Here is a 19,423-nt window from a genome sequence, read left to right as displayed (position 1 = left end):
TGCCTTGGGGAAACAGTTGAAATTATGTCAACGTTCTGGGATATTTTATGTCTGTTTTGATTAAGCTGAACAAAATCCAAATGTTTTTCCTGGTTGTTTTCTACATTTAAGGGAAGGAAAAACTTAAGTGCAGCTGGTGGGTGTGCATTTGTGTGTAATGGGGGTTAAAGAAAGACCATGCGGAGAAGCTGGTGAATATTTATATGGTTTACTTTACTATTAAGTGGTGTGGACATTTTCAAAATCAATGCGATAAGCCTCTCATGGTCTGCTTAGGAAACATGTAAAGTCAATCTGATTTAAAGATGTAAATAAATAATGTCTGTGTGTGTGTATGTGAAATATACACACAAAAGACACACACACATAAACTTATTCAAATATTAAGAATTTATTTATAAAAATATCAAAATGATAAAATATGAATACAAATATATGACCCTACATTTTATTTATAAATTGACAATTTATAGCACAAAAGTCTTGCATTTAAACTGTAAAGTACATGTTAAAGTTTAAACTAGACTTTGGAAAAAAAAAATATATATATATGGCCATGTATACATAAAGGTGCATGTATTTATTTATACATTTAATATAAAATATATTCAAGATTAAGTAAAAGGGAAAAATGTACAAATTTAAAAACATTTTTGTAGTTCAGTTAGATTTGGTATACTTGTTTGAATTTCTCCACTCGGTTCTCCTCAATTTTCCTGTTATTGCTGGAGCACTGTTACGGCGCCTTATTTTTCGTTGAAAGGCAAGTGGTGTGCGACCGATGAAAAATGAGTGGAGAGCGAGCAAGTTTCAGGAGAGGAGAGAGCGAGAGAGACACAGAGCCGTGAGTTGTTAGAGTTTAAACAATCCTTTTTTGTGACCTGGTTCCTTATTACTCTTCTGGCACCTGCAGTATTTTTCAGTGTTTTGGAAATGTAAACAGACTCAAAATGCCTCCAGATGTTGCCAGCTGTTCTCGCCACTACCGCAGTATACTGGGAAATGGAGATTGAGATTTGTGTGTGTGCGTGTTTGTTCAGATGTGTGTGGACGTAGCGAAGGCTGAAAGCATCGTGGGTTTCCAGTATCTGTCTTATCATATGGTTTGTGCTTCTGTAAACTCATTGTACATGTTTTGTTTGGAATTCTTCGCTGTTGCGATCAAGACCGAGCGCTGCGTCATCACTGTGTTTTTCAGGCCTGTGAATAGCCACATTGTGTCTTTTTCAATTCAACCCAAGACCATTTCGGCTTAATCGAGTACAGCGAAATTGAAAGTGCCTTTACAATACATATATATAATGTGAAAATACAATTAAATGTCATTTGATGAGGAGAGAAATATGACGGGAAGCTTCCATAAAAGACACTGACCCTGCAAACCTCCCATTACAGTGGAGACACCTAACTTCAAAGAGGTGCGGGGTGTTAAGGAAATGTTAATTGGTTGACACTGAGGGGGACTGGTGCTGTAAATCGCCCAACAATTTGATCCAATCACTGGCGATGAGCAGACCTCCGTGACACCGGTCCCAGCTGTACCTGTGAGCTCTGCAAATATCATTTTAATTTTATTAAGCCTAATTACGACACTGAACAGATTCAACCACTATTTCCATGCAAACAGACCCACATAATCACTTAACTAGGTTTTGATTGTGTGCTCTTGGTGCTTATTTGTATGTAACAGTTTTCTAATAAATACAACTGTAATTCATACGAAAAGCATGAAAGGATTATTTTAATTAGCCAGGCAGCTTTGCCCGAAACTGTGTCAGTATTTGGAACCAAGTTGAAGTAAAGTCAGTTTTGCACATGGGACTGTGCATTTGTGCACCAGAGGTGTTTGGACCACCTTGCACTGTCCTCTGGAAGTAATTAAAGCACTTAAAGTGCATTTTTACATTCGTCCATTTCTAAATGGAGCATGTGGGAGATCCAGATGCATTTTAAGCAGACAGCTCTCAGTAGCCAGGATGTGTTTTATCATGACGAAAAGAACAAAGTAAGGAGTTTACCACCTCCCGCTGCTTTGGAAAGACGTGGTCCTATTATAGCAAATAAATAAGGATTTGTCTCTGCTGGAGCATTGATGAGGTTTTTAATTCCCGAGAGCCTTTGAACATGTCCCTGCACTAAGAAATGTTTTGTCATGCCGGTCCATTTAGCCTTTTAATCTCTGCTGAAGTTCTGGGGGTTGAGTGATGCTTCCAGCTCAACGGCTTTTTGAGATCTACTTTTAGAGGTCTCAGGGAAAATAATTCCCTTTGTTTTTTGTTTTTTTAGGAGTTGTACATGCATAGACAATTAAAAGGCTTCACAGCGAGAAGGGTGACAGCTTTTTTTTTTTTTACCATCAAGGCCTTCAGAGAATCCATATGGATTCTAGATGTTTGCCTTTTGCATGCAGCATCTGGCTGGCCTTTTTTTTTTTTTTTTTTTTGTCGGATTTGCTTTCTGGCTACACAAAATTTGTAAAAACCACATTAGTGGATAACTTCTGCTAAATTGAAATGCTCAGACTAAAGACAAATATATATCATGCAAAATCCTGCCCACTTTCTCAATGCGTGATATCTTGTAACCTCTTGTTCTAAAACTTTTCTTAAACAGTTGGGGCTGTGCTAAGATAACAGGCTAAGCTGTTAGCATACCAACCAAAGAAACCTCAAAGGTAAATGTTTGATTTGTCCATTTTAGTAATAAAACAGTGTATTTTCTTGATCACGAGCATATGTAAAAAAACAACACATTTTTCAGAATGAGATATTGATATCATGATATTGTAGTTAGCTAACAGGCCTAAATTTTCTCTTACTAAATTTCAAGTCTAGCAGCTGTTAGTAGACATTTCTGCACAGCAAACTATTGTTTAGTGCTTTTTTTCTCTGTGAGTTTTGGCCTTTTCTTGCATTTCTTTGCTTACACGCAGATGGCGTATTAAAGCACAAGTCTGAGCAATAGAAATGGCCTCAGTACACCAATTGTGTCTCACACGCCAGACACAATTCACAGCAAAACGGCTCATTCTGTGTGTGTACAGTGTGTGTAAAATCAGACGTCACTCCACTTCATCATCACGCGGCCCTGATGCAAGAGTCATCCTCAAAAGTCAAGTCAAATTCAAGAAATGTGAGGGAATGACAAAATAAGATTCTTTTAAACATGCAGGCTTGAACTCGGGGAGAGAAAAAAGAATGCATGCTGGAATTTGGGTGATTGAAGAGCAAGTGTGTGTGAGAGAGAGAGAAACAGAGGTGCCTGGGACAAAAGCGGTATTGTATCATTTAAATGACTTCTGAACTGAAAGCTTTAAAACTTCTCCAGAGGTCTAGGTCCATAAAACAGAGAAACAGGGGTTGGCAGGCCCACACCTAGACGCTTCCAGGAAAAGGAGATGTAAAAATCAATTTGCCGTGAAAAAGGTAAACAATCGGAAATGACAAATATGCAGGGTTTTTTTTTTTTCCATTCCTGTATTTTCGAAAGTATTAAAAAAGCCAAAGGAAAATGAGCAGTCGGAGACAGAAGTCTCCGGTGAAAGATAGCAGATGGCGTTTGCCCCGAACCCCCCACCCTTTTGTGTCTTGATAATTCCAAGCTGTGTTTTTTTTTTTTTTTTTTTTTTTTTTTTTTTGAACCATTGGATCGTTTAAAACCACGAAGACAGGTCTTAAAAAGTTGATGATTTCTACCAGCGGAGAGGGTAGTATTGTTTATTCTACAGTTGAGCCTTGATACATGGCGAATAACTGCGGTGATACGTGGAATTGTCGGCAACAGGTGGGCGCCATTGAGGAGGAAACGATCACAATAACTCAAAGAAGCGCCACAGATTGCGTTTGAATAAAACAGGCAAGGTCCCAGATGCTCTGCAATGTGTGTTGTTGAAACAATGAAGAGAAATCAATGTGCTTTAATTGTCTTTTAAAAGCATCGACTTCCTTTTTTCTTTTCTCTCAGACCCCCCTCCCTCCTCTGCTCATACCTTTTAGCCCAAGTGTCTAGTTTGATGTTGGCTTTGTGCTGGCGCTCACCTCCTCCTGACTAAGGGCGTTAGCTCTGCCTGGCTGCCCCTGGGCTCGGGCTCGGGGGCTCTGAACCGGACTAGAAGCCTTTCTGAGTCAGTCATGCGAGCTCTCCAATTAAAGCCAAAGGAATGAATATGCCTCTTACACGTCCAGTCTATCCGCCGCTATCATTACAGAACCGCTTCTCTAAAGATGGCCTTTCAAGTGCGCTTGGTGTCAGAAGTAAGGAGATTGGAATGAGCCCTTTTAGTATGCACTTCATTAGAGTGTTATTGCCCGAGGTTTGATTGAAGATGGAAGCCTTTTTCCATTATAAAAGGAGAAAAAAGACTCCAAGTCCCACTAGCCATCATTTTGGGCTGGTGTTTTGAGATTCAGATGAAATGAGTTGTAAATTCAGATGTTTGCGCGGTCCGGTTTGACGCTGTCTAAACGGACTCTGCTGATAATAAGGGTATTGAGAATTCCTTTGTTGTGAGACGATTCTTTTTTTTTTCTGTGCATGTCATGATTTTTGTCTTAAGAAACATAATCCTCTTTTCATTTTTCCCTTGTTGAAAAGAAATAGAACTCTTAAAAACTCCCTTGGGAAACAAAAAAACGGGAGGGAAAAAAAAGATTGGGAAAAAAAATAACAAATACATTTTCCAGGTCCTAATTAGCCTGTTTTTTTTTCTCCCTCTAGATATTCTCGATTTTTTTCTCCTTCACTCTGCCTTTCTCTCTTTCCCGTTCCCTCAGCATTTACTCTCCCCGCATAATTGAACTTGTCCAAGTATCCTTCTCTAGAGAAGGACAAAGAGGCTAGTCTTACAGTACGAGTACAGAACGGGTAGAGAGATATAACGAGATAATGCCATAAAATCCATTTTTCTTTCCCTTAAATCTCCCCGGCATGGCCTGTCAGCACCTGTAAGTGGAGACTTGTAAAATGAAGAGGACGAAACTTGATCGTCAGGGCGATTACAGTAGCGTACCGTCTGCGTGCTGTTCATTAGAGTCACTCTCACTTTCCACCCGGCGCCCAAGCTGTTAATATCTGCTTGACTTTTAAATGACACAACAAGCTGACTCACGATTATGATGGCAAGACTTGCTCTAGCCTGTGTTTTATTTTTCTTATAGCGAGCAGATAAACAGTTAAACAGTGCAAGATAGGCATTGCGCAAACACATCGCAGCATGCAAGCCATTAATTCATAATGAGATAATCATGTGGAGGGAAACATTCGTTAGCATAATATTTAGACAGACAAAACACAAACTTTACAAAAAGAAGAAGCCCAGGCCATATCTTCCATTCTTCAATGTGGTTTCCTTTTATTTTATTTAATTTTTTTTATATTCATAATTTTTGTAAGGGACGTTGAGATCCTTTTGATTATTTAGACTTACTTATTTAGTTGGTTTGTCCTGGTGGTTCTCAACTGGTATTACGAATGAAGTGGTGACCCAATGCAATACTAATATGGTTTATTGTGCAAAATCCACATATATATATATATATATATATATATATATATATATATATATATATATATATATATATATATATAAAAAAAATTATTATTATTATTTTTTTTAAGCATAGAAAAAGGCATTAATTCACACATTGTTATCATCACAAAATAGCTTTTCAACTCTGCAGTTTATTTTACTTTGTTCATTCATTTCAACGATGACAATCTGTCAGTGTAATTTGTCTAATGTCTATCAAATGACATATGAAATCTGCACCTAAATATTGTATTTTGTTTTACGTTTGATTGGACACGCACAGCTAATGTATAACAACAATTGAGAAAAAAGAAAAAAGAAAAAAAAGGAAATGTTTGAGTTCAATTTATTGATTTTTCATCCAGACTCACCAGTTGAGAGCCATTGCTTTAGATATCACACTTCAACCCCAGTCTTGTATGCATCAGAAATAATAGCACAGGGCCATATTTGTCTTATCAAATAAAAATTGCATCCAGAACCTGTTTTCCACTTAAGTTGCCAAATCTGAGGGTTTCCTACTGCAGAGTCTTTCTCCTTTTTTTCCCTCTTCAAATGAATCAAGGCTAAAAGGGATCTCCCCCGCTCACTCTATCTCTCTCTCTCTCTCTCTCTCTCTCTCTCTCCCTCCCTCCCATGCATCTTCTGGCTGGAGGGCTGTATTAATTTGGCACTTTGAATACCCACATTTCTTTTTGTGCTGTATTAGAATGATTGGCACAATGGACTTACCTCATGTTTAGGGTTTTGTGAAGAATTTAGCATTATGTCACATTGCTTGCAGATTATTTATTTATTTGTAATGGATTTAAAATTTTTAGATCATTGAAATTACATATTCAACTCCTTAACTCTAAGAAGTGAAAATGTGAATTTTTTTTTTCAAAATCCCGTGGAGCTAATTATACATGATCTAACACTTAAATTTGACTTTGATGCTTTAACCTAATGTAGTCAGGTAGATTGAGTCATTAAATAATGTTTCTGACTTAAAACCACTTGTTAGCGCACATTTTAGTGTGTGGCACAATTTGAATATTGTATTTAGCAATGAATTTTAGTTATTTTTTTTATTTTTTATTTTTGTCGTGTTATGTTAATTATCCATCCATCAATTTTACCATTATAAACATATATTCTGAATTTTTAGAGTAGAAAGTCTTTTTTTCTCATTGTGGTTTTGTTCCAAACACAGCTTAGTGAACTTTAAACTAGGCTAGGAACAACTTTAAACAACCTAGACGGAACTTTAAAACATGCATTCAAATACTTTAACCTTGAAATTTCCCCTCGCAAATGTGGCAGTACTCTTTTTTCATCTTTTAAATGTTTGAGTGTTTGATAGTTTGAGGTCTATAGCAGAAACCACTCGGGAATTAATGTCATTCATATGCCCTGCGGAAATTACTTTTGAAATGCATATAATCTAAAACATGCAAATGAGGCTGACTTTATGCACCCTGTTTAATATGAATTATCATTTTCTGAATACCTATTATTACTGCGTACATTTCTCCAATTATATTGTTCTTTTTTTGTCACTTCTGCGCTCTCGCACACACACGGGCTCACCCCCAAAAGTGTGACACGCGAGGGAGAGAGAAAGTGAGAGAGTGAGTGTGCGTGGTGTGTATATTTCTTCTGGAATGTTCTTCCAGTATTTTAATGACGTGTAATAAGGCTGATAATGACACAAAGGCAGCTACTCTTGTTCCATAGAGAGGAACAGAAAACGAACAAGGTGAAAAGGCAACATGTCGCGTACAGATTTTTAAGTCATCCTAGCTCAAATTGAATTGATACATGAGCTGCTGTTTTCATAGCGAAAAAAAAAAATTACTTCACGTAGGATATAAAGACAAGTTAGTGAGAGCAAGCATAATTCATGAATATTGAATAAATGCAGTGAAAAATTAATGTAATATTAAAGCGAACTCCGCATGTTTAGTTTCTTCCCTGATTCTACACGCATTCTGACACCTCGTAACAATGACTACAGTTAAGCAATTAATGTTCTTGTCTATGAAATTGGTGCATGTGCCCTCTTTTTTGGTTGGGGGGCTTAATTGAAGGCATCCATTTTCAAACGAATTACCTCTTTAATTTATTTATATTACATTATGAATTATTCTATTGATATTATTATGATTCAAATTAGTAATGCTTTTCCACTGTTCGTTCTAGTGATATCAATTTGCATTCAAGTCACTTTAACAAAGATTTTCCTTTCTGTGCTAAATAATAAAACAGACGTTTTTTAATGCAATCAGCACTGCTGAAGATGGAATTAATATTTTAGCTTTTACTCTTGGTGAGAACTTTATTAGGCAGTGCAACTACTGGAGAATATAATATGGAAAATACTGGCAATTGATTGCTCTCGGATACTTGTTATAAACAGTGGTGGTTTTCTCCCAGAAAACAAGGAACTGAAAGTGTGTGTGCATTTGAATATCTTTAGTCATGGAGCCATTTTAAAGATGGTGTTGAGTTATTGCTTATGAGATGCCTTGGACCAAGTTCAGAAGTACTAAAATTAAATTAATTTGAAAAATGGAGATGCTATCATTTTTTCCACATGCCTCCTTCTAAAGTGTTGTTTTTTATTATAGAGTTATAAAATTTTATTTGATTATACCCACTCTGATCCAATCAATTAATTAACTCAGAAATCCAGAGTGCCAGTCATGAAAGCAGATGTGTAAAATTATATCATGTCCACTTTGAACTTAAGGCATCACTATGCCCCACCACCTCATTTAAAGCCTTGAGTTAGTTACATTTCCTCGTTCAATTTCATCAGTTTGTCATTTTCGTTTGAAAAACCTTTAATATTATGAGAATAGTTGTGACAGTGACAAACAGAATAACAGAAAAAGATCATTTGATATACAATTTTATATATATATATTCACTGAAATTTTATTACACTTTTCTCCTCCAGCGAGTTCCATGCTTTCAGCTTTGAGTTATCCCTGCTTTGCTGAGTGGAGCAAAAACACGAACTGGCTTCACTCCAGAATTTCCTGTTCCCACTGTCTTTAAAAAAAAAAAAAAAAATCCAGATCAGCCAACTCTCAAACTCTGCCAGTCTTTAAAACTTTATCTTGCATATGAAGGCCATGTTCATAAAGCAGGTTTTGCATCTGGGTACATTTAGGCAGTTGTTGGATTGCTGGCTCCTCATAGCTATAAAGTTCCACCTCTGTTCCACCATGTTAAATACAATTTGGGCATTAGTGCCTCATGCAGCCTTGAGACTGCCCTTGCTCCATCATTAGCCTCTTAAACCATTACATGACATGAGAAATGGCTTTATTCATCTTGATGATCACAGGATAATAACCACCAGCTATTAACACGATCCACAAGCCCCTGCTGACCTCCACCTTCTTTCTTTCTTTCTTACTTTCTGTCTCTGTATGTCTAATTGTTTGTTAAAATGAAGTAGTTAAAATCATCTATCTTTAAGTTGATCTCTTAGTGAATGCATCTGTGTGCATTCAATGTCTGACAAATGGGCCGTTTGTGAAATCCCAGCACCTATTCCAAATGTTTGGCATGATCTGTGCATCTGATAGAGAGGAGGCCTCGTATAGAAATCTCCAGTCTCTTAACCATCAAGGGCAGACTGGAAAATCACTTACTTTGGGCCAAAGGGGAAAAAGGCAGAGGGTGGTGGTGTCAGGGGGAGTAAATGTTTGCTCTGGACATACACACACATGGGAGTGATCTCATCGGTCGGGAATGCTTCGGTGTTTACCTATTGCAACTAAACCCATCTGATTGAAGCTAATCTTTATGGGCTCCTCAAACAGGACTTTGCCTCCTTCTGCATCAGGTGTGCATCACCACAAGAATACATTAGATCACCATATGGTACATTAGATATCATATAAATGCATATCTTGCCTCCCCCATGCACAATTTCTATGATTGTCTCCTCTGATTTATTTGGCCTCGTTTTCTTTCCCCCGTGAGAATCTTTCTTACTTTTTTACTTTCATATCGGCATGTCCTTGATAATTGAATTGTCCTTTAAGTGTCTCTGATTTTGTGAAAGTCGTCGGGTAAGCAGTTCCTTAATTTGTTGTCAGCTATAGTTTAGATCGAAGGGAAAAAGAAAAACCTCAGCTGGAAAAAAAAATCTCCCATAGTTTAAAATTAGGACACCAGCTCTGAAACCTGCTGAAAATGATCAGAAGATCAAAGTTGTGTCATTAGCCCATGAACGCAGATCATTCCGTTCATTCCATTTTCTTTTTCCACGCTCCCATTTTCTCTGTGCCTCTTGTCTCAGCCTATGCCGTGGGGAAATGAATTGGTTATTTTTGGACATTGGTGGTCCTAAGCTTTAGTAATAGGAGCGAGGGAGTTCGGTTGTGAGAGTAAAAGCAGTCGAGTCTGCAATAAAACCGGCACCCATTCTGAATGTTTACCTTTGGGGCTCTTTAAATCAGCATGTTGGAAAGGCACATGCACACGGATATATTTCTTAGATGTTAATTCAACTCCGAGGCTGAGAAGTGAGCAGGTAAGATCCACCTATCCCACTTGCACTGGCTGGAACTGTTCCATGTGATCACAAGAGGAGTCTGTTGAGTTCAAATGGATCTGTAGCTTATCTGCCATACAAAAGCACCATCTTTCCTCAAGATCTGGGATTTGAAAAGAAAATACCAAAATAAGTATAATCTTTATAGGGCAATTATGAGTTTACAAGGACTTTGTATGTATCTGATTACCTGGTATTTAGAAGAAATGTGTTTTATCCAAGGAGACTGCAGTACACTAATTGCAGGGATCTAATTGGAGCAATTGAGGCAGCTGGGGTACATTATTTTGCCCACGGGACAATTGGTGTCCTTTACCTGAGATTGATTCCAGTTAACAAAGTTGAATCAGTCTAGAGCTTTAGAATAAAACAATCAACATTATTAAAATAACTCACATTTGTGTGTGTTTCTCTTTGGGTAGGTGAACAGACATTGGTTCATTTAAAAGCCAACATGAAAAAACTTCCACGTTCCTATTATACATAATTTAGTTCATACTGGTTATTACCGACTTTATTCTTAGCTCAATTTACAAATTCATTATTATTCAACACCGTCTTATGACAATTCTTAACTGTTTCGCATTTGAGCAAATTATTGACAAATTTATGTAAATTCATATAGTCATTTGGGATTTGTGCATTTTTAACAGTAAGTACTTTTATAGCGCTATTTTGTTCTCTTTTATTAAATTTCAGTTAGTAATTTTAGTCCTTCAAACTTAATTGTTTCAGTTAGATGCCATGACAACATTTCACATCTTTGTCTAATTATTTAGTTTTTTCAACTTTGTCAATTAACAAATATTTAATAATTTTAGTTTTAGTTGGTGATAACTCTAGTTAGGATTAAATTTTTTATTATAAAGTGTACATTGTCTTTTGGATCACATTGTATGACTTTTTATAAAACTTTGACCTTGTTTTGGTACCAGTCAATTATTATTTATGACCCAGTCAATTCCTGATGAATAGAATAAAAATAATCATTAAAAAAAAAAAATCAATTAAAAAAAAAAGAACAAATAAATAAATGTCAACCATTTTTTCTCATGGATTATCTTGTTTCACTTCAAAATGTCACATTACATCAGTAAAATGGGTTGCGGATGCCATTTCATGATGAATTTAAAGGCCTGGGGTGAGTGAGTGTATAAGTGGGTGGCAATGTGAAGGGATTCTGTCATAATGCCAAGTGAAGCAGTGTGCCACTTCCACGGAGGGAAACCGCTCTGGAGTGGAGTGGAGAACGGCTTTGCTCATAAAAAGGGAGTGCATAAGTGCTCGGCTAAGCAGTCTTCAAACGAGGGTCTCTTCTTTACTGTCAGGATATTCCAGTGCACCGTGCCCCCCGGGAGGAGCGGGTAGTTGATCTCTTTGAAGTGGCCGGTGCTGGGCCAAGGTTAAAACTGCTAAGAGACACCCAGCAATTCAGGCTTTCCTTTATTATTCTATCAGGAACACTTATTTGTCTCAGACCCTTTCTTGTGGTGACTTACTTACGGTACCCTGCTCATTACATCTCTCTCACTCTCACGCTCTCTCTCAGCTCTGGGTCTTCCTGCTATCTGTCATCATGGCAGACAGTGACAGACTTCCCCTGGGCCCAGCCTTTTTAGTTGGTGTAGTCATACCTGCCCCCTCCCTTTCACCACCACCACCACCAACCATACGTCTAGGGAAGACAAATCTAGAGGAAAAGCCACAAGCTGTGTGTTCTAACCGCTGGGACACACACATACCTGCCCTCTGCCCCGTGGGCTAGCAGTTGGAGTTGCTAACACAAATACACCCTATCCTTCCGTAGACTGCGTTCCTGAATGTTTGTGTCCCAAGAGCAGTTCTTCCTGGTCAGGCAAATAAACAAACACAATGAATGTGCGTTTGTTTCAGAAACTGCATCTAAACTATGGATGCACGATATTGGATTTTGGCCGATATTCGATATGCCGATATTTTCAAAATAATTTTGGCCGATGTCGATACCGATATCGATATATATACAAATATATACTGATATATTTAAACTTTAATTTTACTGAAGAGAAATCCATGTATCTCTTCTGTACTGATTCTACCATAAATTTATTATTTTACAAATGTAGACAGACATTCACATCTGAAAAACAGGTCAATTATTTCACTTGGAGAATATCGGTTTGGCTCATCGCCAGAAATATTAATATCGGCCGATACCGATAATGGTCATTTTAAGCTTTTATCGGCCGATACCGATATTGTGCCGATATTATCGTGCATCCCTAATCTAAACTGCATCTATCTGCATCTAAAGTATGTGTGTGTATATATATATATATATATATATATATATATATATATATATATATATATATTTAATACATATATATATATATATTTAATACATATATATATATATATATATTTAATACATATATATTTTAATAAATATATATTTTTTTACTATAGTAGCATGTCAATATGCATTATGTCCCAAAATGAGGTATCGTGAAACATGGCCTAATTAAAAGCAACTTTAGGTGTGCTTTCAACAATAGTATCTTAATGTCCCCCCTTTATAGACAGCTCACTAGGTTTTGAAATAAAGCAGGTATGTTACGTGTGCTCAGGTGGACTTTTATGTTGCTCAATCAGATTTAGTGACAAACGGGGCGGCGCACTCCTGATGAAGCGTTTGCTTCTCTCTGGGACTGTTGTTTCGGTAGCCTGAGGGAGAAGACATGAGATGTGCTGGCACAACTTTGGCTGTCTCCACTAATCATGTTGGGTCCTTCTTTTTTTTTTATTAATAAGAGCATTCTTGCGAGCTGATGCAAGGCTCTAGAAACAGCCTTTGTGGGACTTATATAAATAGACCTGTATAAGGCTTAACATGATAAAGAGTTATTAATCTGGTAAGCTGCTGAAAAGAAAAAAAAAATCTACTGAGAAGGTTGTCTGTGTGTGCTAGCGTGTGCGTAACGTGCAGAAAGAGCTGTTCCACAGGTGCAAAGGAAGACAAAAAAAAAGTGAGAAGGTTTAGCATATGCTTTGAAAAGTTCCTATATAGAGAAGAGGACAGGGAAGATGGAGTAAATGAATGAGTCAGTGATTAAAAAAAAAAAAAAAAAAAAAGTGGGAAAGGACTGTCAGATTTAGGCGGTATTCCATTTTTATAAATATTGTTCAAAGTTGTCATCTTCTATTATGCCCGTTTTGGTTTCTTTTTAGATCTGGGTAATGTTCTTTGTAGTGAAATGGAGCTCTGGTGTGTGCCGGAGAGCTGAAGTTTAAGCAAATTTAAACCAGTCTGTCGACATTGCCAAGTAAGTTACAGCTTGAATCCTCGCATTATTTTAAACATCGCTCCTTGAGCAGAACTTTTTAATGTGAAAGAAACTCTTTAGCCGTTTTAATGTTTGCCATATTTTCTTTCACTGAGACCCAAACAAGACGGAAAAAAGCGGAACATGTAAAATTTAATTTCAGGTATCACAGTCAATTATCCGTTATAGAGCTTTCAATGTTTTAGAGGCCAGTTATAAGCTTTTATGTGAAGGATTTGAAATATACTCATTTTCATCTGAAATAATAAAGACTGATTTTGTTAGCTGGCACTGGCCGTCTACTATCTTCTCTCTGGTGAAATGATCCGGGCTGGAAGTGCTGAATTCAGGGGGCATTAGTAGGGCTTGTGTTTTGGAGTCGGACCGGAACGCAGAGTCCAATCCGCAGTCTGGGGTTGCAGATGTGCTGATCTGGGATCAGCCAGCTGGATCCGACAGCCTCAATCCTCTTCAAAGCTCTCGGCATGCCGAGCGGGCCATGAAAGACTGTAAAAGCTGGTACTCGGGTTCAGAGGTACATTCACTTCCACTTCAACGAATCTGTGCTTCAGCCGCTGAGCCGGTCCTCATTCGAACGTTACCGACTCTTCTGCAGAAGTGTAGCTTGAGTTAATTTGTTAGAAAGTATATTAATTATCTACATTTAAAAAAATACACAATGGAATTCAATATACATTATTTTGTTTAGTGTAGGGGGTAAAATGCCATGTTGGTGTAATATTTTATGAAGTAATAATTCCTCGTGTTAACATTAATTATTGAATAATTAAGGTTTTTATTATTTTTTTATTTTCGTATTCAGGTTGTAAAACGACCCAAAATGTAGTAATTTTTTAAAATGTTATCAAATTATATATATATATATATATATATATATATATATATATATATATATATATATATATATATTATTATTATTTTTTTTTTTTGGGAGAAATTAAGATCTTTATGTATGTATGTATGAATTTAAGGTATAAGGAAATATATAATTTACATTTTACTATTAGTTAGACCACACAAACGTTCCAAGACCTCTACTTGCTTTCAGTTACTTTTTTTTTCTTCGTATGCCATTGACTCATCTGCTTTTGTTGCTTGCAAAGGCAAAAACAGCTGTAGGCAGGAACACCTGATGCTTTGTCTATGGTTTACAGTGTTGACGTCTTCAGTAAATGGTGTTCCCTAAACAATAAAAAAGGGAGCTGGGAAAAGACAATCTACCTTTCACCTCTGACCCTGTCGGAGTACTGGAAGCTTTTAGTCCCCGCTGGGCTTGCTATTTTTTGAGAGGGTGTGAAGTGACGGCCCACCTGTATGAGATTTACCCAGGAGACATCCGCCCCTTGGCCTACCTGGCTCAGACGGCGTCTTTTCAACCCTGCTCTCTCTGAATCCTCTGTTCCCGTGCCAGCCGCTGACTCCGACCCAGAGCACAGGAACGGAACTGCAGCTGCCTCGGGGGTAGATGGAGAGAGAGAACGAGAAAGGAGGGAATGGAGGATCTTTGCATCGGCAAGGATGGGATTTAGTCATGAATGAGATCAACTGTGGCTTGCTTCGCCATCTCTCCATTTCCTGACCTTGTTTGTTTTTGTGTAACTTCCTTTTTTAATACACGTTTGGAACAAAAAAATCACCAGAACTACAAAGCTTTGACTTTTTTACAAAAATGCGCTTTTGGAGTCTAATCAGAATTCATTGCAGTCTTACCTTAGCAACTCACAGCAATATAAACAACGTTTAACAGGCAGTCACAGAAGTTCCCATGATCCCTTGTTGCAGCCTCAGTACTTGCAGAAACAGGATAGAGAATGAATCACCACCCCTCCACCCTTTCTTGTAAGTGCCAAAGAAAATCTGCTGATATTAGAACATAAATGCATTGCGTTACCATGTTGCAAAGACGCTGGTCCTGGGATTTTTGTTTTGTGTGTTGCAAGCTGTTTTTTTTTTTTTTTGGTCCCTGAAGCCAAGGCAAGTATGGTCTCATTTCTCCTCCGTCCCAATTAAAAGCCAAACGTGCCTTTTTTTCTTTACCTCCCCCTTCCACAAAATGCTCATTTTATCTATTCAATCTGAAAAAGAACGCCCATCCTTTCTGTATCTCTCACTCCCCCTTAGAAGAAAAATGCATCTTCCTCTGTTCTCACAGGTCAAAGTTCAGCTAGAGGGGCTTCAGGGGCTAAACAAGATGCAGCAAGCCTCAACACTGGCGGCTTAAATGAGCTTGCCAAAAACAATTACAAGACGCTGCAAACTTCTGTCTCACAGCCGTAATCAAAGGTTCCCTGTGTAGATTTATTGGGCGGCTTTATTTACGACCTTCCATTATAGCGGCAATATACACCCATTACAGGATATGACAAGGCTTCATGCTTGCTTACACCCCAGGCTGGTTAATAGGGCAGTGATGCACTCGCTCAGCAGCTGCTCATTCCTTCAAGTCTTGCATATCTCAAAGAGCTTGAGACTTTTGCATACTGTATGATGAAAAAGAAGCTGAAGAGTTTTTTGGGGTTTAGTATTGTCCCCTGCATGGTATGGGTGGATGTAAATTAACCGCACATGGTTTAAAGTTTCTCACAAGTCCACAGACAATAAAACCACCCACATTTTTGGTTTGCGCCCCCCATGATACAAGACATGCCTGCATCCTCTTCAGTCATGCAAGTTTCGCGTGATTGCCTCAGTTGACAGTTTTGTGTGAAGTATATAACTCCTCAACCAGGTGCATTTAAGTGATTCCTACTGTGAACTTGCTGGACCCATAAAAGCACCCTTGAGATCCAAAACGTCCTGATGTAGATATGGGTGTAGAAGCAGGTAAAGAGTCTTCTCTATCTGCGTCTTCAGCTGTTGTTGTGGCGAGCTTTACTGCACGGCACGTACTACATGTTTTGATAATACCATTCCCACAATCCAATCACAATGCAAGTGAATATCTTGGGGTTTTCATAAGCACGTCAATGATAAATAAGGAGGCAAGGTTAAATAAAGCAAGCAAAATGTAGTGAAAATCTAGATGAAAACACACATGCCGAGTTCTTAGAAATGTACGCTGTGTGTTCCCTGTTTGCATTATGTAGTTAAAGTATGTAGTTAAGTTCAACTTTAAATTAAATGAATTTCATGTTGTGTTCCTTTTGATTAATTTTAAATATGATTTCCAAGGTTAAACACGCACACAAAACATTTGATTTATTTACACACATCATTAATTTAGTAAATGTATTTTTTAGGAATTGTACAATATGATATTATACAGTCAGATCTAACCTTGACAAACTATTTAATATCATATTACTCAATTTTTTTCTTCTCAGGAATCTTGATCTTTTATTGTCTTTTTCTTCTTTATGAATATGCATATTAATATATAAATGATTATATTAACTCACATAATAAAATCAAATCAAATAAAAAAAAACAGAAGAGGTGTATTCAAGTAATTTCATGTTTGAATTGCATGCTTAAAGTGTACCTATTATGGATTTTTGAAAATTAAACAGCTCTAAGTGAATAAAAAAATCCGACAACATTTAAAATCTGAAAGTGCACCATGTATATAGTTATTGTCTCTCAAAAGAAAGAATTGACGAATCATTGAAAGGAGTCCTTTTTTTTTTTTACGAATCCCAAGCCATTTCATGTTGAAGTCAACATGAAACAGTAGCATATTACCCGCCCACTTGTTGGTCTGTTTGTATTGGCCTGAATGAAAATGCAAATTCATTCTTTGCCACTAGGTGCCTCTTTTTAGAGTGGTAAAAATAGCGGTTTACCTGTATACGCTGTATACAAAGCAGCAAAGCAGCACTGCGCTCACAAACGCCGCTTTATCAGGCATTACGGAATGATGACATGAAAATGAGACAAATCAGACCAATCACCTTAGATAAGCATCACGCAAAGGAGGGGTTTGGAAAAATGAATCATTGAGCGAATCGTTTGAGAGTCGTTAAGCAATAAGGTAATAATAAACACATATTATAAGACAATGAAAGTGTATTTTGACATTGCATGCATGTCAGCCTGTTTTTGGGGACTCTAAAAAATAAAATATTAACCTTTCATTACCCATAATAGGAGCACTTTAATGTATTTTAAATAAAAATGACATCACAATTGACACTTTTCCCTTTATTTTTTTTAAGCAGCTCAATTTTTCTAATAATACCATAAACATCAATAAGTCATCGCTTCACTGAATCGTTCACTTATTTGAAGGCTTATTTCTTTCTTCTTGGACACTCATCACCTCTTAAAGACAGTAAATGCATTCCTCAAGTTTCTTGTGTTTTTGTACGGCTGATAATAAGGTATACGTGAGGTTAGGGTTTCTTTTGAGAACAGGTTTTCTAATTGAAAGGGCTTCTTTGTCACGCTGGTGGATGCATCAACACTTTCTGTCAAAGACAAATGTCCTTCGATCAGAGCTGATGCACTGTATTGTAACCTTTGGTAAAAGTGAAAAGCATTGCACTCTTTCATGGCACAATGCCATTTTGGTTTGACACAAGTATCTCTTCAGACAGACTTTTGTTGTGCCTTCCTCCGTGTTTGTGTCCTTGGCTGCCATTGGCTGTTCAGAGGCTCAGGTGGTTCTTTAGGTATATTTTAATGGATGTATGGCGTACAGCTTGTTTATTTTGTTCTTATCAAGGTTAACACCTGTGTCACTGTATTTCTGCTGCATTTAAACGCTTTCTGATGGGGTTTATTGTGAAGCTGTGCTATTGGTTAGTGTGTATATTTGCTTTTGTGGTAAAACACATTGCCTATGTAGATTCTAATATTCTTTCTAGGACTTCCGACAATGCTTGATGGTCAATCAATATCTTCTATGTTTCCCCCAGGTGCCACGTGATGATGGTAGAATCAGCAACTGAGACCATTCGAACCACACCCTCCAATCAAAATGGAGTCAGCAGTCTTAGCAGCCAATCAGATGGCGGAGGAAGAGAGGGAGGGTCCAATGGTGACACCAATGGGGAGATCAGCCCGGTGGACTTACTGCACCTTCAACAGCAGCAGGTGTGTGTGAGTGTGTGTGTGTATGTATGTGCGCAGAAGACACTAAGTCCTCTACCCAGACTTTCAGGAAGTGTGTTTAGCTGTTAGTTGTTAGTTGTGCAATTTCCACATCTTGCGCAAACTATAAACAACCAACTATGTGAACCAAACTGTATTGCATTGGTTTCAACATCTCAAAAAGTTTATTTGTGTGGTGTATAGTATTACAGCTTGTCATTTTTCAGTCATTTAATGGGAAAAGTATAAAATATGAAAGACATATTTCACCCTGACATGGAAATTAATTTTTTAATTGATGTATTTAATTATTTAACAATTAGATTAATTCGGTTATTAAAAGTGATTATAGTCTAGAGGTGTTTTCAAGTCATTGTATAAAGGAATAATTTATTTAATGTATATTAATAGATCTGGACAGAAAAATTACAACAAAATTCCTTTTCTTTATTTACTAAATGTATGAATATATTGAAAGTGAATGAGGCTTGAGGCCTCTGAACATGCCCCCTAAAAATATCACACATGTAGTTCATACAACTTGTTCACTTTCCTACAAATCTTCTAAAGCCATATGATACTATGGCTATGTGTAAGAAACAGTCTGAAAACTCAAACAATTCATTCTTATGAATCTGATCTTTTCAGCGAATCAGTTAATCCTGTTCACAAACTGATTTGTTACTGAATCACACTGAATAAATTACCCATTTGTAGTAGCCTGCGTCTTATTCAAAGTTATTATATAGTTTCAGAAGACCTGACATATTGGGCTTCACTGATGATACACAGTCCAAAATGTCTCTATTTGTGTTCAGCGGAAGTAAGTTTGTACAGGTTTGGAATGACATGAGAGTGAGTCAGTGATTACTTTCTTGGGTGAACTAATCTTTTAACCAAATCTAGTCCTCTAGGTTTCATATTTCCATGAGATCTTCCAGAATTGCTAGTTCCTGTAGATAATGAAAATAGATAGACAATGAC

The 19,423-nt window shown here is 37.3% G+C and overlaps 1 protein-coding gene across 3 annotated transcripts in view; it reads left to right on the top strand.

Moving 5' to 3' along the window:
* Window positions 1–19,423, top strand: part of LOC113111228 (forkhead box protein P4-like) — a 130,729-nt gene that overhangs the window by 21,581 nt on the left and 89,725 nt on the right. For all 3 annotated transcript variants that reach the window (XM_026275814.1, XM_026275815.1, XM_026275812.1), the window contains exon 2: window positions 18,265–18,442. In XM_026275814.1, the coding sequence (XP_026131599.1) occupies window positions 18,275–18,442 (168 nt within the window). In that variant the 5' untranslated portion in view covers window positions 18,265–18,274. The remainder of the gene's footprint in view (window positions 1–18,264; window positions 18,443–19,423) is intronic.

The sequence above is a fragment of the Carassius auratus genome, chromosome 11 (genome assembly GCF_003368295.1).
Source record: "Carassius auratus strain Wakin chromosome 11, ASM336829v1, whole genome shotgun sequence".
Lineage (NCBI taxonomy): Eukaryota > Metazoa > Chordata > Actinopteri > Cypriniformes > Cyprinidae > Carassius > Carassius auratus.
This window is presented reverse-complemented; position numbering and strand designations above follow the sequence as displayed.